Genomic DNA, 20,891 nt, shown 5'->3' with positions numbered 1-20,891 from the left:
ATGTTTCGTCTCTTTTCTTTACAACAAAATGAAGATGAAATTATCAACTGTTATGAACTGTGTGATATTATCATGTACATGTTATTGTCTCATTACATGGGGATGTCAGGTAATAGCAGGATTAGTCGTGATTAAATTCCCAGATTTCGTAAAAGATTTATTCACCTGATGAACATTTCTTCTTGGATTATTACAATTTACAATGTATTCATTTATTGGTCAGAACTTAATCTAGCTAGTCAAACTACCAATCACAGATATATTTACTGTCATCAGGTAAAGCTGGTCAGCTGTGGGTAAATGGCAGACAGGACCACTATGCTGCACAAGTGTTGGTGAGTAAATGCCAGACAGGACCACTATGCTGTACAAGTGCTAGTGAGTAAATGCCGGACAGGACCACTATGCTGTACAAGTGCTGGTGAGTAAATGCCAGACAGGACCACTATGCTGTACAAGTGCTGGTGAGTAAATGCCAGACAGGACCACTATGCTGTACAAGTGCTGGTGAGTAAATGTCAGACAGGACCACTATGCTGTACAAGTGCTGGTGAGTAAATGCCAGACAGGACCACTATGCTGTACAAGTGCTGGTGAGTAAATGCCAGACAGGATCACTATGCTGTACAAGTGCTGGTGAGTAAATGCCAGACAGGACCACTATGCTGTACAAGTGTTGGTGAGTAAATGCCAGACAGGACCACTATGCTGTACAAGTGCTGGTGAGTAAATGCCAGGAAGGACCACTATGCTGTACAATTGTTGGTGAGTAAATGCCAGACAGGACCACTATGCTGTACAAGTGCTGGTGAGTAAATGGCAGACAGGACCACTATGCTATACAAGTGTTGGTGAGTAAATGTCAGACAGGACCACTATGCTGTACAAGTGTTTCTGAGTAAATGTCAGACAGGACCACTATGCTGTACAAGTGCTGGTGAGTAAATGGCAGACAGGACCACTTTGCTGTACAAGTGCTGGTGAGTAAATGGCAGACAGGACCACTTTGCTGCACAAGTGCTGGTGAGAAAATGTCAGACAGGACCGCTATGCTGTACAAGTGCTGGTGAGTAAATGCCAGACAGGACCACTATGCTGTACAAGTGCTGGTGAGTAAATGCCAGACCGGACCACTATGCTGTACAAATGCTGGTGAGTAGATGCCGGACAGGACCACTATGTTGTACAAGTGTTGGTGAGTAAATGCCAGACAGGACCACTATGCTGTACAAGTGCTGGTGAGTCTAAACGTGGCCATGCAATCGCAGTTGGTACAAGTTATCTCCCTTGAGCTACAACGTTCATTCAAAACACTCTTATGATTGGTGTTCTATATCAAACAGTTATTATTACTTCAAATTCGAACTTTCCGCAATGTACAATATTAACATTCATTTCTGTACCCACCATGTTCACGAAACATATAACATACGATATTATATCTTTATATGATGTTACAAGAGGCTAACAAAGTTAATCTTCCTCGAGCATAGACTCATCACTTTAAATCATGTGTGTCTGTTGTATAGCCAATAAAATGAATATGTTTACACATACCCGCGTTATAGGAAGCATACATGCTTGACAGCTGACAAAGGTTTACAGGGCGAGTTCCATGTGTGCCCAGATGCGTTTGTTGGTATTGTTAGTGGGACAAAATATAAAAGTGTTCCTCCCAAATGTTTGCTTGCAATCAAAAATGCATAAAAGCATGACTCCCTATTCACTTCTGAGCAAAATATGCCGAGAAACATTTAGCCTTTCTTGTCTTCTTCATTGTCTTCATTGTCTTCTCCGCAATGTTCAACACCCGATCCAGACACATCAGTCTAAGTTATAATACGAACGCTATTACCTTTTATACATGACACATGAAACAATTAAACAGATATAGCAGTGTTCTATATATGACAGTCCTACCTGTGTAAGCACGGCTACGTGTTGAGCGAGGTGCCCTCCTTGTCCAGCACCGAGGGATTCTGGAAGATGGTGGAGGACCAAGAATCGGATGTCGTCGTCTTCCTTCCGGAAGCCAGCAAGGTATTTACGTTTTAAAATCGTCAGTAATGGTACAGTATTTCAGTTGCATCAAGACGCGACAGCTTAATGTTGGACACAATAATGTCCGAGGAAAGTCAAAACCTTTGTTGAACACTCTAACATACATGTTGTGCACAACATGCTCAGGGCGAACGCGCAGTATGCAGGCCAAGGGACAACTCAGCCGGCCGTTTGAGACTAATGGACAGACCTTGACACCTAGCAGAACTCATTTCCGATTTTGATGGGGGTGGGTGGTGCGTGTGTGTGAAGCGGAGAGGAGGGTGGGGGGTGGGGGCTGGGGGGTCGGGGTGGTGGTGAGTACTATGAGTACAGATGTTCGCCGCGTTCAATAAGTTGAATTTTCCTCCAATATCCGAACAATGATGCTAAGATCAGTGTCGGATATCCATCCTTGGTCCTTTGTTCGGGCTAGACAATGGATAGGCGGGCAATTCGCCGGGGAAGAGATCACTTCCTGCATCCATGTGGAGAGTCACTGAAATGTCGGTTGTCTCTTGTTTGATGTTTCTAGTAAATAAGGTCGAATAAACAAATCGATCTCATAAGAATTATGCTATTATTCGAATGCTTACAGTATAACATTGTGTCTTCATCATGTCATCCTCGACAACCCAGTGTATAATAAGACATATCTATTCTACATGTATTATGATAAATAGCCTGGACCTATTCGTTGTCTTTAGCAACCAATGCTTGCCGTAAAAGGCAACTAGGCTTGTAAGAGGCGACTAACGGGATCGGGTGGTCAGGCTCGCTGACTTGGGTGATGCATGTTGATCCCAATTGCGTGAATCAATACTCATGATTTGAATCACTGGATTGTCTGGTCCAGATTCGATAATTTATAGACCGCCGTCATAAAACTGGAATATTGCTGAGTGCGGCGTTAAGCAACAAACAAACGAACATGGTAATAAAATAACACCACGCGCAAGAGTAGTGCTGTTCTGGGTTAGCGATTGGGAACATTGAGATGGGGATGTCAATTACGTAAGGATTATCATAATAGCATGTAGAAATAATACCCTGGACAGTCAAGGATCATATTGTTTCCGCCAGTATCTGCCCAGTGTGTGCCCAGAGAGGGGCGCTAATCACTGGAACTCAATAGCAGTCAGGAGCAGGAAGATGGTCCACATCAACAATGAGCTGGCGTGTCGGAACATACAGCTTAAAGCAAAGGTAAATCATCAATGCAGCGTTTACTGGATAAACATCCATAGGAAGTCCTCTCCCCAGCATTCTATGCTTATCATACGAGGCCACTAAATGGACTATGGGCAAGCATCACATAAAGAAAATGCATCGTTGTAAAACTTTCTAAAGAGAGATTCGTATTAAATGAATGTCATAATCAATAATATTTCAGTGTTCTTACGTACATGTGAGCGTGTCCGTTTAATGGAGGGGAAAGCCTGAAATGTACTTCGGCACATGGGAGCGTGTCAGCTTGATGTGGTGATGGTGGAGTATGGGGGTGTCGTTGTGGGGGTGGGGGAGGGAAAATGTACTTATGTACATGGGAGCGTGTCAGCTTGATTTCGGGTGGGGGTGGAGTATGGGAGGGGATATTGAGGGGGGTGTACTTATGTACATTGGAGCGTGGCCGCTTGATGTTGTGGGGGAGCTTTAAGTGATTATACACTTTGATGAAACCGACAAACCAAGGATCATAATCAGGGCGAACTAGAGATTGGACCACAAGATAAGAACATCCTGACAAGGCTCAAATACACCCCTGGTAAACGTTTAAGACCTACAACACTTCGGGCTTCCCACCCATATCAAGCTGATCATGACTCGCAGTGATATAACTGAAATACTGTTATACCAAACTCGTTCACTCACTCGCTCACTCACTCTCGCCTCAAAGAGCAACCCTGGTGTCAACATGAACGTCAACGTGTATTCCACATCGACGTCATCGCAACTGACATTGCAGGACTTTCCAGATGTCATCAATCATCTGGATCGACCAAGGAATTCTGAAGGAGACTCACGACCGATGACCGTAGTGTTCGGGTATAGTGCCTTTAAACAAATGTTCATTCTCAATTGTTTATTATCTACGTGGAATCAAATTGTTTGGGCAGTTTGTTGATCGGGGGTTTGAATCTCAGATTCGTGGTTTGTTTGCACCATGACAGTGCGCGTGGGTGGCACTACAATAGTCAATGCCTACGAGTTTCATCCAACAATAATTTATGTTCAATCGAATATATTTAATAAGTATAAGTATGGTTTCCGTCAAACATGTTCTTGACAGTCACTACAAGAATGTTCGCCCTTTCTCTAACTGTATGGAAAAAGTGATTACTCCGTTATATTAGGGTTGCACATGTATATCTTGTATCAATATTTGAATAGCGTCATCTGTTACTGGGAAATTAAATCTGTTAACGATCTCACATGTTCCAGGGATGTTATAAGTTGCAAATATCCGTAAAAAAAAGTCAGAGGCGAGGTGATATATTGTTGTAGAAGATTGGAGAGCGTACCCGACATGTTAAACCGATAAATGCACAATATCACACCCAGAACATATGCATGTCTCGGGAATGTTCCCGATTGTACATTGACAGACCAAAGGAGAAACAAGATGCAGTGATGTTCTGCGTCATCAGCAACATCCTTCAACGCTGTATCCATGACGATGAAGTTGAGATATTCAACAACACCAGGAGACTGTCATATTTGTTCACACACGATGTGACTAAGGTAAATTTATCTCCCCTCTATTCACGCTTGGGTTCGCTTGGCGCATTTGGAGAAGCATGTTGCTTGATGTCTTAATTCTGACTTTGTAATAAACTGTCAGCTAACGTACTCACTGATTATTTGCTAATACCGTGACATTACTGGTCAATTACGAATGACAATGTCATGCTTAAATAGGGAATCATAAATATGGATATGCATTAATTATTTCCGGGTTTGACTCTCGAACCCCAATCTGCTGATGAGGATCATCGGGTCACATCATACTAAGGTGGAGTTGTTGTCAACATTGGTTTTCTGGACGTCCTTTTGCGGCTTGAATAGTAGTGACCGCGGTTGAAACACTCAAACATAGATATCGTTTCACCATTTGTGCAAAATTATGACCAGTTTTTATTCGCTGTCTTGCTGCTGGGTTGAATTCAAATTGTAGTACGCCTTGCTGCTGTGAAGCCACAACGCAACCTGCGCTCTGACATGATCTTTCAAGGGAGAGAACCATGTTTACCGTACACGGACAACTTCCGCATGTGATTGTCGCAAATATCAGTATTGTTACCACCTCGTATAGTTGTCGTCATTTAGGCATGTGTTTCTGGTATCTATTTCTGTCAGCTCTGCTGTTTCAATGCTTTCAGAGTGACCTTGCATCTCTGTACAGAAGTGTCCCATATCAAGCTGACCTCGACAGGGGCTCGGTGTATGTCAACGTCAGCGATGTGTGACGTAGAATAAGGAAAAGGAAAACAGGATAAATAGCACGAACTCCTGGCTACGCGTACCATGTGCTGTGTGACGTGTGGTGTTGGATGCACTGATCGCTAGCCAGATGTTGGTGTTCCTGATATCCACCGTAACCAGCACACACTGTTTTTTTTGGTACAACCAGAGGACAAATGATTATTTGCCTTAAATATATATTTTTGTTCTGGAACAGACACCACCCTCCCACCACCACCACTACCACCACGCACACTGAATATCACACGATCTGTTCCAAAGATGCATAACCTGAGCAGATGCCGATGAGTGCGTGGGTATAGTTTTACGCCGCTTTTATCAATATTGATGCAAAATCGCAGCGTGGGACAACAGAACCACAGATTCTACCCATGTGGGGAATCGAAACAAGGTCTTCAGCGTCACGAACGAACGCGTTAACCACTGGGCCACACCACCGCCCCTAACGATGACATAAGGTATTTTCAGTGAGAAAGCATTTCGCTGCGGACCTGCCTAAATTTGAACTCCTACCCTGATTACTGATGCCTGAAGGATATGTCATTCTCTGCTTATCTTCATAAAAATCGAAATCCTGGGGAAATACGTTATGACGCCTGCCAACAGATTCATGTAACATCCTCTTTATGACTACAGTGAAATATATGCATTTGACAAACTCTGTGTACGTATCTATTATCTGTGCTATTGAAAAAAAAAAAAAGCCTTCTGGCCCAATGTCGCTATCTGTTTATACAGCAGTCACGTGATAACGAACACAGTGATATGTGTATTCTCGCTCTCGTTATGTGCTATGCTCTGTGATGATTCTTTATTATGTTATTATTTACACAATTGTTGGATGTTTTAATAAAGTTATTCAAACCATGGTATACGTTTATTTAAATACAAAACTTACAATCAAGTTTTTTTGAGTGATCAGCTGAAAAAATAAGCTTAGTGTATATTTAAGAAAAGTCAACCATCGCCAACAATGTAACAACACATGAAGCTTCCGCACGACACACAACTACATATACGGATTCTAATACACATGCTAATGTAAATAACGCGACAAAAAAAAACTCCCACATCCAATAGAAATATCTGCATAAAGCAGAGTCGATTGTACGATATCATGAGCATGTGTTTATGAATCACTATCAAAAAGTAATGATACCAGGTGTTCGCTAAAAAATATGTGGAAGGAAATAGGTTATTTGATTGTTATTGAACGATATCAGATCATCGATATGCCTGAAGCTTACGTTAAACTTAAATTAGAATTACCTTGTTTTGACTTTGCGAATCCGAACAGAAATTCCGATTCATTTGTATTAAAGAAATAGAATCAGCAAGAAGGGGAGTACAATTGGTGCCCATGGGGATAACCCTTCTTGCCTAAATGTCTTACACTTGTATTTTACGTAAATGTTATCAGTGAGGAAGCCCAGCACAGTCTCTGAACGTGTGCACAGCGAGTCTGTATCGCAGATATAATCCAACATGTGAATAGACATGTGGGATTATATCCTTATTCTGTACCACCCTATGATAAGTATACTCACACGCAAAAGAAATCCAAGGCGTGTATGGAGTATACATGTTATTCATTTAGAAATACTAAAAGGGCAAGATTGACTTGACTGAAGACAGTTTAATGGATAAAAAGGCAGCTGACATAATTGTTGTTTTTTTCAAATGTTAAGGGCTTACACAAATTCGGGTCAATACCAAAAATGTCAGTCAATACCTGGTGTGAACACTGCCTCACATCTCCTGTGCATTGAGTGGATCAGACGATTTGTGAAGGCCCTAGGGATCCTCCTGCACACATCCAGAGCAGCTGTGCGTAGTTCATCGGCAGTTGTAGGGACTGGGAGCATATTGTGCAGACCTCATCCCACAAGTGTTCGATGGGGTTTAGATCAGGGCTGAGGGCTGGCCACGGTGGAACACGGATGTTGTGTTGTTGCAGAAAGACCATGGTAGCTCTGGCAACATGGGGACGAGTGTTGTCCTGTTGGACAATGTTTTCTTGATGTTGTGCAAAACATGGAACAACGTGAGGTCTGATCACTTGGTCGATATACCACTGAGCAGTGACGCCGTGTCCCCGACCTTGACCAACATTCAACGTTTCTGTGCGGCGAAACGATCACCTCGACGCCACCAAATTCTGATTCTTCCGTCTGCATGGGAGACACAAAAGCGACTTTCATCAGAGAAGATGACACGACTTCACTCACGATGACGCCAATTGCGATGACCCTGTGCCCATTCAGTGGGTGAGTGAGTTAATATTTAAAGCCACATCGGCAAGATTTCAGCCATATCGTGACTAAAGCGATTAATACAATGTCATTAAGAATGTGCCCACTGAAGTCGTGCTTGTCGATGCCGTGGTTGGAGAACAGGACGACGTGCTGGTCGGCGACATCTGAGGTTGTTGGAAAGGAGACGTCGGATCACAGTGTCCCGGCTAATGTGTCGATTATGTGTTCCTGTCGAGCACATAACTGTCGAGCAGTTTCACTTGAAGTTAGGAACGGATGACGCTGGTGTTGACGGGTAATCTGCCGATCTTATCGAGGTCTGGTGACCCTAGGACGACCGCTCCGAGGAAGGTCATCTGTAGTCTGTGTAGCATTGTATCGATGCAGGAGACGGTAAATTGTGGTTATGTTAACGTTGAAATGACGGGCAACATCTTGGACAGACTCCAGCTTCCAAACGTCCGACAGCCTGGTTTCTCTGAATTTGAGTTAAGCGTGGCATTGTTTTTTGTTTGTTTGTTTTTTAAATCTTTATTCACATTGAATAAAGGCTTGGCATTGTTGACCAAGGAGTGGTAGGACCAAGAATCCGCCACAATTTTATACCCACTACAGTTTGTGCATATTCGATTTCGCGAGAAATGGATGCATTATACCAACATATTTATTGAAATGGTGCGTTTTGGCGATTCGTTTTTTATGTTGCGTTTTTACTTGGGGCTTCCAAAATGCAACAAAAATATTGATAACACCATCAGGCTTCACTACATGCTAACAGTCGCATCAATTTATGGTTCCGTGTTTGTGAGCTATTTGCTTAAAACCACTTGCGTTTCTTTTGCGTGTGAGTATAGATACCGGGTTAAGCCAGAAGAAAATATTTCAATTTGTTGCCCATAAGGAAGTTATGGCTGTTTCTGATTCCACATTTGGGAGACATTTTGTTTTATGTTTTATGATGTTGTAAGGGCAATATGCATAGATACACCTCGTTCATTGCTTGTTATGATGTCAGTCATTAGGCTGTCGAGCCTGGGGTCGATTATTTACAGACTGCCGTTATACATTTGACATATAATCTTGGTGCGGCGTCATCATACGCACACAAATACGTACACCGATATGTCGAACTGTTTTTCCTAAAATCAAAAAATCAAACTCGAATAAATCGAACTTTTCCCTGTTATTTCGAGTTCGACAACGGTATTCAGCTGTAATCGATTCAGCTGTTTTCCTTATAGCCTCTGTAGCTGCCAGTGTCACTACATATGTTACAGCTTCACCACTCTCAGCCAGTGTCAGTACATATGTTACAGACTCACCACTCTCAGACAGTGTCACTGCATATGTTACAGCTTCATCACTCTCAGACAGTGTCACTGCAAATGTTACAGCTTCACCACTCTCAGCCAGTGTCACTGCATATGTTACAGCTTCACCACTCTCAGCCAGTGTCACTGCATATGTTACAGCTTCACCGCTCTCAGCCAGTGTCACTGCATATGTTACCGCTTCACCACTCTCAGACAGTGTCACTGCATATGTTACAGCTTCACCACTCTCAGCCAGTGTCACTGCATATGTTACAGCTTCACCACTCTCAGCCAGTGTCACTACATATGTTACAGCTTCTCCACTCTCAGCCAGTGTCACTACATATGTTACAGACTCACCACTCTCAGCCAGTGTCACTACATATGTTACAGACGCACCACTCTCAGCCAGTGTCACTACATATGTTACAACTTCACCACCCTCAGCCAGTGTCACAGCATATGTTACAGCTTCACCACTCTCAGCCAGTGTTACTGCATATGTTACAGCTTCACCACTCTCAGCCAGTGTTACTGCATATGTTACAGCTTCACCACTCTCAGCCAGTGTCACTGCATATGTTACAGCTTCACCACTCTCAGCAAGTGTCACTGCATATGTTACAGCCAGTGTCACGCTCATTCTTACATGAACAGTGTTTTCATTTATTTACACATTGGCCATATTCAAATAGGATAACACATTGGCATTCACATTTATTTACACATTTGTAATTTTCACATCAGTTAACACAATCGTATTCGCATTTATTGACACAACGTTACAGTTCACAAGTATTTACATATACACACACATTCAGGATAATGTATCCGGACGTGGTGAGCACACAACGCTGTTCCGCAATGCATTCTATTCAGCTGGTGTGTGAATCGTAGTCCCCTCTCTGAAGCATACATCCCGTCTATTGATAAGTTTCAACGTTCATGTTTTCCTCGTGTTCTACTTCCTATTACATACAACTGATATGAATATCACACTAATGTGACACTTGCAGCCCTCCGTCATCCACCATGTCGGTTCTGCTTCACAGTGCCATGCTCCTATTCTTCTTGATAGCACTAGGACGTTGGCATACAACGGGTAAGATTTCCATTCGTACTAGTGTATCCCTGAGTGGTGTCCTCACTGGGCTCATATATGTATCATCGACATTTTGCCTTTTACGCCCAAGAGAATGATTATTCTTTGACTTGCACGGTGTGAGGTTAGTCATGTCGCTGATACTAGGAGGAAGACATGGCGTGTGCAGCAAACCTAGAGGTCGTGATTATGAATTCGAGGACATGGTACTGTGTATTTGGTTGGTTATGTTTACAAATTGATCAATACTGCAACAAAACCAGGATTGAGCCAGTGAATGATGAAGTAGTGACACATGTATTGATTATGAAAATGTATTACATAACAGCGAATGACGAGGTATGATAAACATATTGTTACACTGAATGTATGACATAACAGCAAATTGCGAAGTATGATAAACATATTGATACACTGAATGTATGACATAACAGCGAATGACGAGGTATGATAAACATATTGATACACTGAATGTATGACATAACAGCGAATGACAAGGGATGATAAACATATTGATACACTGAATGTATGACATAACAGCGAATGACGAGGTATGATAAACATATTGATACACTGAATGTATGACATAACAGCGAATGACAAGGGATGATAAACATATTGATACACTGAATGATTGACATAACAGCGAATGGCGAGGTATGATAAACATATTGATACACTGAATGTGTGACATAACAGCGAATGACGAGGTATGATAACCGAACTGATACATTGTATGTGTGACAAAAAAGCGAATGGCGAGGTATGATAAACATATTGATACACTGAATGATTGACAAAACAGCGAATGGCGAGGTGTGATAAACATATTGATACACTGAATGTGTGACAAAACAGCGAATGAAGAGGTATCATAAACATATTGGTGCACTAAATGATTGACATAACAGCGAATGACGAGGTATGATAAACATATTGATACACTGAATTTTTTCACATAGCAGCGAATGAAGAGGTATAATAACCGAACTGATACATTGTATGTGTGACAAAACAGCGAATGGCGAGGTATGATAAACATATTGATACACTGAATGTGTGACATAACAGCGAATGAAGAGGTATAATAACCGAACTGATACATTGTATGTGTGACAAAACAGCGAATGGCGAGGTATGATAAACATATTGATACACTGAATATGTGACAAAACAGCGAATGAAGAGGTATAATAACCGAACTGATACATTGTATGTGTGACAAAACAGCGAATGACGAGGTATCATAAACATATTGATACACTGAATGTGTGACATAACAGCGAATGACGAGGTATCATAAACATATTGATACACTGAATGTATGACATAACAGCGAATGAAGAGGTATAATAACCGAACTGATACATTGTATGTGTGACAAAACAGCGAATGGCGAGGTATGATAAACATATTGGTGCACTGAATAAATGACATAACAGCGAATGGCGAGGTATGATAAACATATTGATACACTGAATGTGTGACAAAACAGCGAATGAAGGGGTATAATAACCGAACTGATACATTGTATGTGTGACAAAACAGCGAATGACGAGGTATGACAAACATATTGATACACTGAATGTATGACATAACAGCGAATGACGAGGTATGACAAACATATTGATACACTGAATGTATGACATAACAGCGAATGACGAGGTATGATAAACATATTGATACTCTGAATGTATGACATAACAGCGAATGTCGAGGTATGATAAACATATTGATACCCTGAATGTTGACATAACAGCGAATGTCGAGGTATGATAAACATATTGATACACTGAATGATTGACAAAACAGCGAATGTCGAGGTATTATAAACATATTGATACCCTGAATGTTGACATAACAGCGAATGTCGAGGTATGATAAACATATTGATACACTGAATGATTGACAAAACAGCGAATGACGAGGTATGATAAACATATTGATACTCTGAATGTATGATGGTGAAATGGTGAATTATGACGCATTCATACAATGTGTGCTTGACATAACAACAAGTGACAAAAATATAATGAGGCCCATTTATCTGTAGCTAATACACTTACACGCACCAATCTATCACGCTATAAACGAGTCTCTCAGTTATCAATGGTATTACAATACCTTATACACAATACCTATGGTGATTGAATTTGACTCTGTAGCTCTTCGGGTCCTATTCTACTAAAAGACCTGCACACATATGAATTTTCCAAATTATTGAGTATAGAATAGTGACAACCACAACATATGTATCAATAAGGGTTTATGAGAAGTGAATGAATTCAACCGGCTTGAAACTGATATTCCCTCGTATTTATGAATAGTTAATTTGTGGTACATTTATAAAATGCATATCGTACAATGCAATCTGCAGGAGCAGTTTCCGCTAGCACCGGTGCAACACGTGTACTATGCCCTGGTCAGTTTGGACCGAGCTGTTCCCTGACCTGTGGTCATTGCATAGATGGCGAGCCCTGCCACCAGGACACCGGCGTCTGTTTGAGGGGTTGTCAGGACGGCTTCACTGGTCACAGCTGTAAAGAGACACTGGACTCTACCAGCCCATTCCAAGCGGGACTTGCTGGGGGTGTTGTCATGCTGGTGGTCGCTTTGGTCATCGCGGCGATCGTCATTGGTGCCCACTATCTGTGGAAGAAGCGACAAAGGTAACGCATATTCATCCTCTGAAAACATGGCCTATCTTGTATGAAAATAGTATTTTTAGTGAAACTACAACAGTAAATAGATAATGTCAATGCAAGGGCATAATCAGACTAGATTTCCACAGAAACAGTTTCCATTTGATGTGAAGGGCAAAATAGCTGTGACAAATGTATAAGCATATCATGCCCTAACTGTCGCCCGCCATTCACACAGCTTGCATACAAAAATAGGTATTTATTTCCTGGCTCAGAACAGTAGTAGTCTTGTATTCACCCACATCATGGTGGTTTGCAACAACTAGATTAAGAAACACTCACCTACTCCATAGCGGTCCGTCACAATCAGATTACGAAACACTCACCTACTCCATGGCGGTCCGTCACAACCAGATTAAGAAACGCTCACCTACTCCATGGCGGTCTGTCACAACCAGATTAAGAAAGACTCACCTATTCCATGGCGGGCCGTCACAACCAGATTAAGAAACGCTCACCTACTCCATGGCGGTCTGTCACAACCAGATTAAGAAACACTCACCTTCTCCATGGCGGTCCGTGACAATCAGATTAAGAAAAACTCACCTACTCCATGGCGGTCCGTCACAACCAGATTAAGAAACACTTAGCTACTCCATGGCGGTCCGTCACAATCAGATTAAGAAACACTCACCTACTTCATGGCGGTCCGTCACAACCAGATTACGAAACACTCACCAACTTCATGGCGGTCCGTGACAATCGGATTAAGAAACACTCACCTTCTCCATGGCGGTCCGTCACAACCAGGTTAAGAAACACTCACCTACTCCATAGCGGTCCGTCACATCCAGGTTAAGACACACTCACCTACTCCATGGCGGTCCGTCACAACCAGGTTAAGAAACACTCACCTACTCCATAGCGGTCCGTCACATCCAGGTTAAGAAACACTCACCTACTCCATGGCGGTCCGTCACAACCAGGTTAAGACACACTCACCTACTCCATGGCGGTCCGTCACAATCAGATTAAGAAACACTTACCTACTCCATGGCGGTCCGTCACAACCAGGTTAAGACACACTCACCTACTCCATGGCGGTCCGTCACAACCAGGCTAAGAAATACTCACCTACTCCATGGCGGTCCGTCACAACCAGATTAAGAAACACTCGCCTACTCCATAGCGGTCCGCCATAACCAGTTCAAGGCAAACTAATGACTAAAACCATAAGCAGCGTCCCACGCCATCGGGAAATACAGAATGAAAGTTTTATGTGGGTGCTTGGTGATTCACAGCTGTCTGGAAGCAAGCGAATCTAGACCAGGCAAACTGGTGCCTGTACGCATGGTACGATGACACTCAAGTCACACAACCAGACGACTTTATCCAATATAATAGCCGCTTTGAACCCGAGTCTCCATGGCACAAGGTTGCAATACATGACAGGAATACTTTGTAACATTATGATGCAGGAACATCGAACACGGGAACCTTGAATCAGGATCACTTCCGTCTAAGGAGCAAGTGGCACCGCGGATCTTGTCGCTGTACAGGAAAGGTAGCAACAACAGGAACACGTATGTTGACGAGGAGGTGACAAAAGGAACACGAGGACAAAAAAAGTAATTAATCAATATTTTGTCTGTGAGTGATTGTCATTTCAAACAAAAAACACATGTCTCAAAACATCCAGCATATCAAATGAACGATTTATCTATGTGTTTATTTTTTTATTTAAATAAAAGAATTAATCATGTTTATTTATTTATTTATTTATTTATTTGTGTTTGGGGGAGGTTGTAGTGGGAGGGGAGAGGGGGAAAGGAGGGGGTAGCAAAATCGGAGGACAAAATATATTCACTAGGCGAGATGATCATTACTCATTATTCATGTCAATAACCGTCAAGATCCGGGGTAGAATAGGTCTTCAGCAACCCCTTCTTGCCGTTAAAGGCGACTCACGGGATAAGGTGGTCAGGCTCGCTGACTTGTCTGATGCATGTCATCGTTTTCCAATTGCGTGGATCGATGCTCATGATGTCAATGACTGGCTTGTCTTGTCCAAACTCGAGTTTTTTACAGACCGCCGTCATATGGCTGGAACAAACCCCCCCAAAAAACCAAAGGAATGTACAATGATCCGTTGCCCGGGTAATATAAGGCACTTTGAGAGTGCCACTCCCTGATTAGAATTAATTCTGATATATAGAGAAACAACTGAAATGTTTATGTGCTTCCGTCATGCCTTTTCAAACAGTACGTGCTATTAAATTATTTATCAAATACATTCAGGACCGAGGCGAAGAGAGAATCAGCCATGTCGTCAACCCAGCCTAAGACTATCTCCCTCGCAGATCAACCTGGAACCACCAACGAGGACGATAGAGATGCAGCTAAAGTTTCAAGACAGGAAAAAGCTGCCCCAGACGTGGGCGATATGTATGAAGTCCCTGTCACGCCAGACTACCTCAACATTGACTTGAACATGCACCACGCCGAGGAGGGGAGCAAGGATGAAGAGTACCCGACTCAGGACACTGATTACGACGTACCTCCTCCTCCTCTGCCTACTGACCCCAACTACCTCCCTATGGGCCACACAGAAGATGACGCTGGCTCCATGAGTGATGATTCTTCCTATGAGATACCTGTTGTTTCTTCATAGATTGGGGGCGATATGAGAAACATGACAACAGAGACACTGTAATTCCTGTATGGAACTTTTGCTGTGGCCGATTGCACATCTGAGCAATGGATAATAATTTAATGTCGTCTCTGCAATAGTTTAGTCATATAGCGACTACAGAAATGTACTATATCATTCCACAATACGTCAAAGGACAGTAATATTACTGTTAGGATTTTCAATTTGAATATTATCCCTGGTTTAAATAGGATAGATCACTCGGGCCATCTCGTTATGTCGCTGAAATGGTACTTGGACTTCAGCTTATTATTTTAACAATATTAAACACCGAGTCAAAACTTGTACGGCAAATATGAAAAACATGTGTTTTTGTCATATCAGTAGCGAAAGTAATCATCATCAAAAGGCAGGATGAAAATAGTTCTCTGTTTTCGGGCGATTGTCATTGTTTTCGAGTACATAAGTAATGTATTACATGAGAAATTAAACTTACCGCAGCCTATGTAGTGGTTTACGTGCAGCCAATGTGTGTGAATCAGGAGATAATGTACTAAGATAGTTTCTTGTAGACAGAATATCAAAGTCGGTGCAGTAAGCGTCTGTATGTGCCCTGCATGTGCGTAGAGAGTTTCACATCCTCAGAATGGTTACAGTCGGTGCATTATGTGTCTGTATGTGCCCTGCATGTGCTCAGAGAGTTTCACATCCACTGAATGTCACAGTCGGTACAATATGTGTGTATGTGCCCCTGCATGTGCTCAGAGAGTTTCACATCCACTGAATGTCACAGTCTGTACAATATGTGTGTATGTGACCTGCATGTGCTCAGAGAATTTCACATCCACTATGTGTCTGTCTGTGCCTTGCATGTGCTTAGAGTACGTCCATGATCCCTGTTCTTGTTTTAAGTACGTACTTAACCCAGTGAATCCTAACACATTTTGTGTACTAATCACGATAGTTTGTTTCCAGTCGAGTAAAAAGCAGAACGTTATGTGTTGAAGTCTCGCTTACGTTTTCCCCAACAATATAAATATAATCCTACAATAAGATGTATTTCTGATATAAGTTGTTTGACGTTTGAGTTTAACTGAAGGTACGTTCAATTTTTTTTATGGGTAAATCCTCCAATAAGAAGTGTACGCTTTTGATCATGTTTGACTCTTTATCTGCATGACCGACGCGCGATAGCCGTATGTAAACTACTATTTATTAACATCGCAGCTTTAACTTTCGTTGTTTGCACAATACATATTCTGAACTTACGTGTGTTCCAAATACAAGATTGTGAGAGAGAGAGTTCTCGCTTGCCTACGTGTTTAGAAAGCCATGTTATATTATTTATAGTTCGCGCACAGCATGTACAGTTTTACATCCTTCTTTTCTGCCTCTCTTGTGCGTTCTGTAAGGTGCGGCCCTTAATCGCGCCAGAATCCTTTGATATTAGGTTCGAAATATAGATTCATTATTCAATGAAAATGTATTGAAAGCGGTGTTAAACACATCTCAGATAAGTGAATGCATGTTTTATGAGTGTACAGTGCGTGGATGTTGTGCGTGGAAAATTTTGAAAGGTTGGATTTAGGAAAAGGACATAGTCCGGGAGTTGAGCGAATGAATACGCCGGGCGTGTTCAATAAGCTGAGCACACTCTCGTCACAATGTATAGAAACATATTTGTAAATGAGCCCGCTTTAAATGTTTACACCATTTTGTATTTTTAAGCTCAATTGTGTGAATGTTGAATATATATATATGATATATATAATTGCCAGCAGCCTAGTGTCATATATTTCCCATAAATATTACCGGTTACCTTATTTTCCTGACATGTTTTATGTATGTCATTTTAGAGTTCGTATTATAAATCATTTTTATTTGTTCATGTTGAAAGTTTGCACACACGGCTATGAATATCGAGACAATATTTACCCGTTGAACGTTTTTATTGAATTTTGGGCTAACCTACTGATTTAGCTTTGCAGCATTTAAAATGTAGACTGGAGCTTAAGTGCATATTAAAACAACATTAATCCTCACTCGTTTTCTGACACTTATTCCTATGAGACTGTATTTTGTATTTCTAATTTACACCATCTAATACATGCGATGCGCATTTCTTGTGTATTCATATTGTTTGCTTCTTCTTTTAAATGTTAACAGGACTGTTGCAATTGTGAGATCATGTTGTGTATTTATTTGGTCAAGCATCATGCAGCAATAAGCAAATGAATTACTGGCGACATCAGTGACATTTATTGCTCGTTCACAGGTATGAGATACCACACACAGCTGTTGACCTCATACTACACGTTCAATGTTCCATGGACACCTGCAGATGATAATCACATGTACATGACGTGTCAAATCGCATTCATATGATGGGCTTCAAACATTGTAGGTTGTGTCAAGCTCGCTGACCGCGCTTCATATAGTTCCATTGCATAGAGGGATCCAGATGTTATAGTATTATTCATCTCACTTTTGCATGTAATGTCGTTTAGTGTATTCTACTATTGACGACAGCAGAGAAATCAGAATCAAAATAATTGATGATATTGTTCAAAATGAAACCATCCTGGTGTGTATGAGGTGACGCTGTTTGAGTGTCTTGTACCAATACCGTGTGGACAGGATTTCGAGATCAAACTGGTATCATCACCATCGGATGGTGCTTCATAGACACATGCTCATGATATAGTCGGAATCGTATAATCGACTCTGCTTTTCTTATGAATATAGAAAGGGTTTTCTCACTTTTATTTAACCAGCTCTCAAGGCGTGAAACAAGATAATGTGTACATGAAACATAACGGGCATGCTCAAGTGTAGACATAATAATAATTATGGTTAAATACTTCTTGAGGTACAGTTTCGTGCAGATCCTGCCACCAGTTTGATTACACACGGACAAATAAAGATAATGTCACCAACACCCAGCACGCAGAGGGTCATAAATCTGTCACCAACACCCAGCACACAGAGGGGCATAGATCTGTCACCAACACCCAGCACACAGGGGGTCATAAATCTGTCACCCACACCCAGCACACAGGGGGTCATAGATCTGTCACCAACACCCAGCACACAGAGGGTCATAGATCTGTCACCCACACCCAGCACACAGGGGGTCATAAATCTGTCACCCACACCCAGCACACAGAGGGTCATAGATATGTCACCAACATCCAGCACACAGAGGGTCATAGATCTGTCACCCACACCCAGCACACAGAGGGTCATAGATCTGTTATCAACACCCAGCACACAGAGGGTCATAGATCTGTCACCCAAACCCAGCACACAGAGGGTCATAGATCTGTCACCCACACCAAGCACACAGAGGGTCATATATTTGTCACCAACACCCAGCACACAGGGGGTCATAAATCTGTCACCCACACCCAGCACACAGAGGGTCATAGATCTGTCACCCACACCCAACACACAGAGGGTCATAGATGTGTCACCCACACCCAGCACACAGAGGGTCATAGATCTGTCACCAACACCCAGCACACAGAGGGTCATAGATCTGTCACCCACACCCAGCACACAGGGGGTCATAAATCTGTCACCCACACCCAGCACACAGGGGGTCGTATATCTGTCACCAACACCCAGCACACAGAGGGTCATAGATCTGCCACCCACACCCAGCACACAGAGGGTCATAGATCTGTTATCAACACCCAACACACAGAGGGTCATAGATCTGTCACCCACACCAAGCACACAGAGGGTCATATATTTGTCACCAACACCCAGCACACAGGGGGTCATAGATCTGTCACCCACACCCAGCACACAGAGGGTCATAGATCTGTCACCCACACCCAACACACAGAGGGTCATAGATGTGTCACCCACACCCAGCACACAGAGGGTCATAGATCTGTCACCAACACCCAGCACACAGAGGGTCATAGATCTGTCACCAACACCCAGCACACAGAGGGTCATAGATCTGTCACCCACACCCAGCACACAGGGGGTCATAAATCTGTCACCCACACCCAGCACACAGGGGGTCATAGATCTGTCACCAACACCCAGCACACAGAGGGTCATAGATCTGTCACCCACACCCAGCACACAGAGGGTCATAGATCTGTTATCAACACCCAGCACACAGAGGGTCATAGATCTGTCACCCACACCCAGCACACAGATGGTCATAGATCTGTCACCCACACCAAGCACACAGAGGGTCATATATTTGTCACCAACACCCAGCACATAGGGGGTCAAAGATCTGTCACCCACACCCAGCACACAGAGGGTCATAGATCTGTCACCCACACCCAACACACAGAGGGTCATAGATATGTCACCCACACCCAGCACACAGAGGGTCATATATCTGTCACCAACACCCAGCACACAGAGGGTCATAGATCTGTCACCCACACCCAGCACACAGGGGGTCATAAATCTGTCACCCACACCCAGCACACAGGGGGTCATAGATCTGTCACCAACACCCAGCACACAGAGGGTCATAGATCTGTTATCAACACCCAGCACACAGAGGGTCATAGATCTGTCACCCACACCCAGCACACAGAGGGTCATAGATCTGTTATCAACACCCAGCACACAGAGGGTCATAGATCTGTCACCCACACCCAGCACACAGATGGTCATAGATCTGTCACCCACACCAAGCACACAGAGGGTCATATATTTGTCACCAACACCCAGCACATAGGGGGTCATAGATCTGTCACCCACACCCAGCACACAGAGGGTCATAGATCTGTCACCCACACCCAACACACAGATGGTCATAGATGTGTCACCCACACCCAGCACACAGAGGGTCATAGATCTGTCACCAACACCCAGCACACAGGGGGTCATAGATCTGTCACCCACACCCAGCACACAGAGGGTCATAGATCTGTCACCCACACCCAACACACAGAGGGTCATAGATCTGTCACCCACACTCAGCACACAGAGTGTCATAGATCTGTCACCCACACCCAGCACACAGAGGGTCATAGATCTGTCACTCACACCCAGCACACAGGGGGTCATAGATCTGTCACCCACACCCAGCGGGTCATTGATCTGTGACCCACACCAAGCACACAGGGGGTCATAGATCTGTCACCCACACCCAGCACACAGGGGGTCATATATCTGTCACCCGCACCCAGCACGCAGAGGGTCATAGATCTGTCACACACACCCAACACACAGAGGGTCATAGATCTGTCACACACACCCAACACACAGGGGGTCATAGATCTGTCACACACACCTAGCACGCAGAGGGTCATAAAGGTTAAAGTAGGTTATGTATTAGGGAGGAAAGGGGTACAAACCTACAACTATTAAACACAGCCGACGATATATGGTTCTGTAAGCAATAGATCATAAGCGACTTTCTTGTCG

The 20,891-nt window shown here is 42.9% G+C and overlaps 3 protein-coding genes across 4 annotated transcripts in view; 2 read left to right on the top strand and 1 right to left on the bottom strand.

The window, feature by feature from the left end:
- Positions 1–6,277, top strand: part of LOC124126415 (receptor-type tyrosine-protein phosphatase F-like) — a 33,950-nt gene extending 27,673 nt beyond the window's left edge. For both annotated transcript variants that reach the window (XM_046489856.2, XM_046489855.2), the window contains exons 14-19: positions 277–335; positions 1,915–2,040; positions 3,124–3,246; positions 3,938–4,086; positions 4,647–4,782; positions 5,421–6,277. In XM_046489856.2, coding sequence (XP_046345812.2) covers positions 277–335; positions 1,915–2,040; positions 3,124–3,246; positions 3,938–4,086; positions 4,647–4,782; positions 5,421–5,507 — 680 coding nt within the window. In that variant the 3' untranslated portion in view covers positions 5,508–6,277. The remainder of the gene's footprint in view (positions 1–276; positions 336–1,914; positions 2,041–3,123; positions 3,247–3,937; positions 4,087–4,646; positions 4,783–5,420) is intronic.
- A 3,765-nt stretch (positions 6,278–10,042) lies between these two features.
- Positions 10,043–17,790, top strand: LOC124126420. Its single transcript, XM_046489861.2, has 4 exons — positions 10,043–10,193; positions 12,571–12,862; positions 14,314–14,463; positions 15,134–17,790. Exons 1-4 carry the CDS (start codon positions 10,124–10,126, stop codon positions 15,504–15,506), a joined length of 885 nt encoding a protein of 294 aa, XP_046345817.2. The 5' UTR covers positions 10,043–10,123; the 3' UTR covers positions 15,507–17,790.
- A 442-nt stretch (positions 17,791–18,232) lies between these two features.
- On the bottom strand, positions 18,233–20,776 carry LOC125382144. The gene is made up of 2 exons (XM_048400600.1): positions 20,722–20,776; positions 18,233–20,548 (listed from the first exon to the last, which is right to left on the bottom strand). The coding sequence occupies exons 1-2, from the start codon at positions 20,774–20,776 to the stop codon at positions 18,339–18,341; spliced, it is 2,265 nt and encodes a 754-aa protein (XP_048256557.1). The 3' UTR covers positions 18,233–18,338.
- Positions 20,777–20,891: the final 115 nt, after the last annotated feature.

This window comes from Haliotis rufescens, unplaced genomic scaffold (genome assembly GCF_023055435.1).
Source record: "Haliotis rufescens isolate VD_foot unplaced genomic scaffold, xgHalRufe1.0.p SCAF_2, whole genome shotgun sequence".
NCBI classification, from domain to species: Eukaryota; Metazoa; Mollusca; class Gastropoda; order Lepetellida; family Haliotidae; genus Haliotis; species Haliotis rufescens.
Note: the sequence above shows the minus strand (reverse complement) of the source record. Positions and strands in the feature narration are given on the sequence as shown.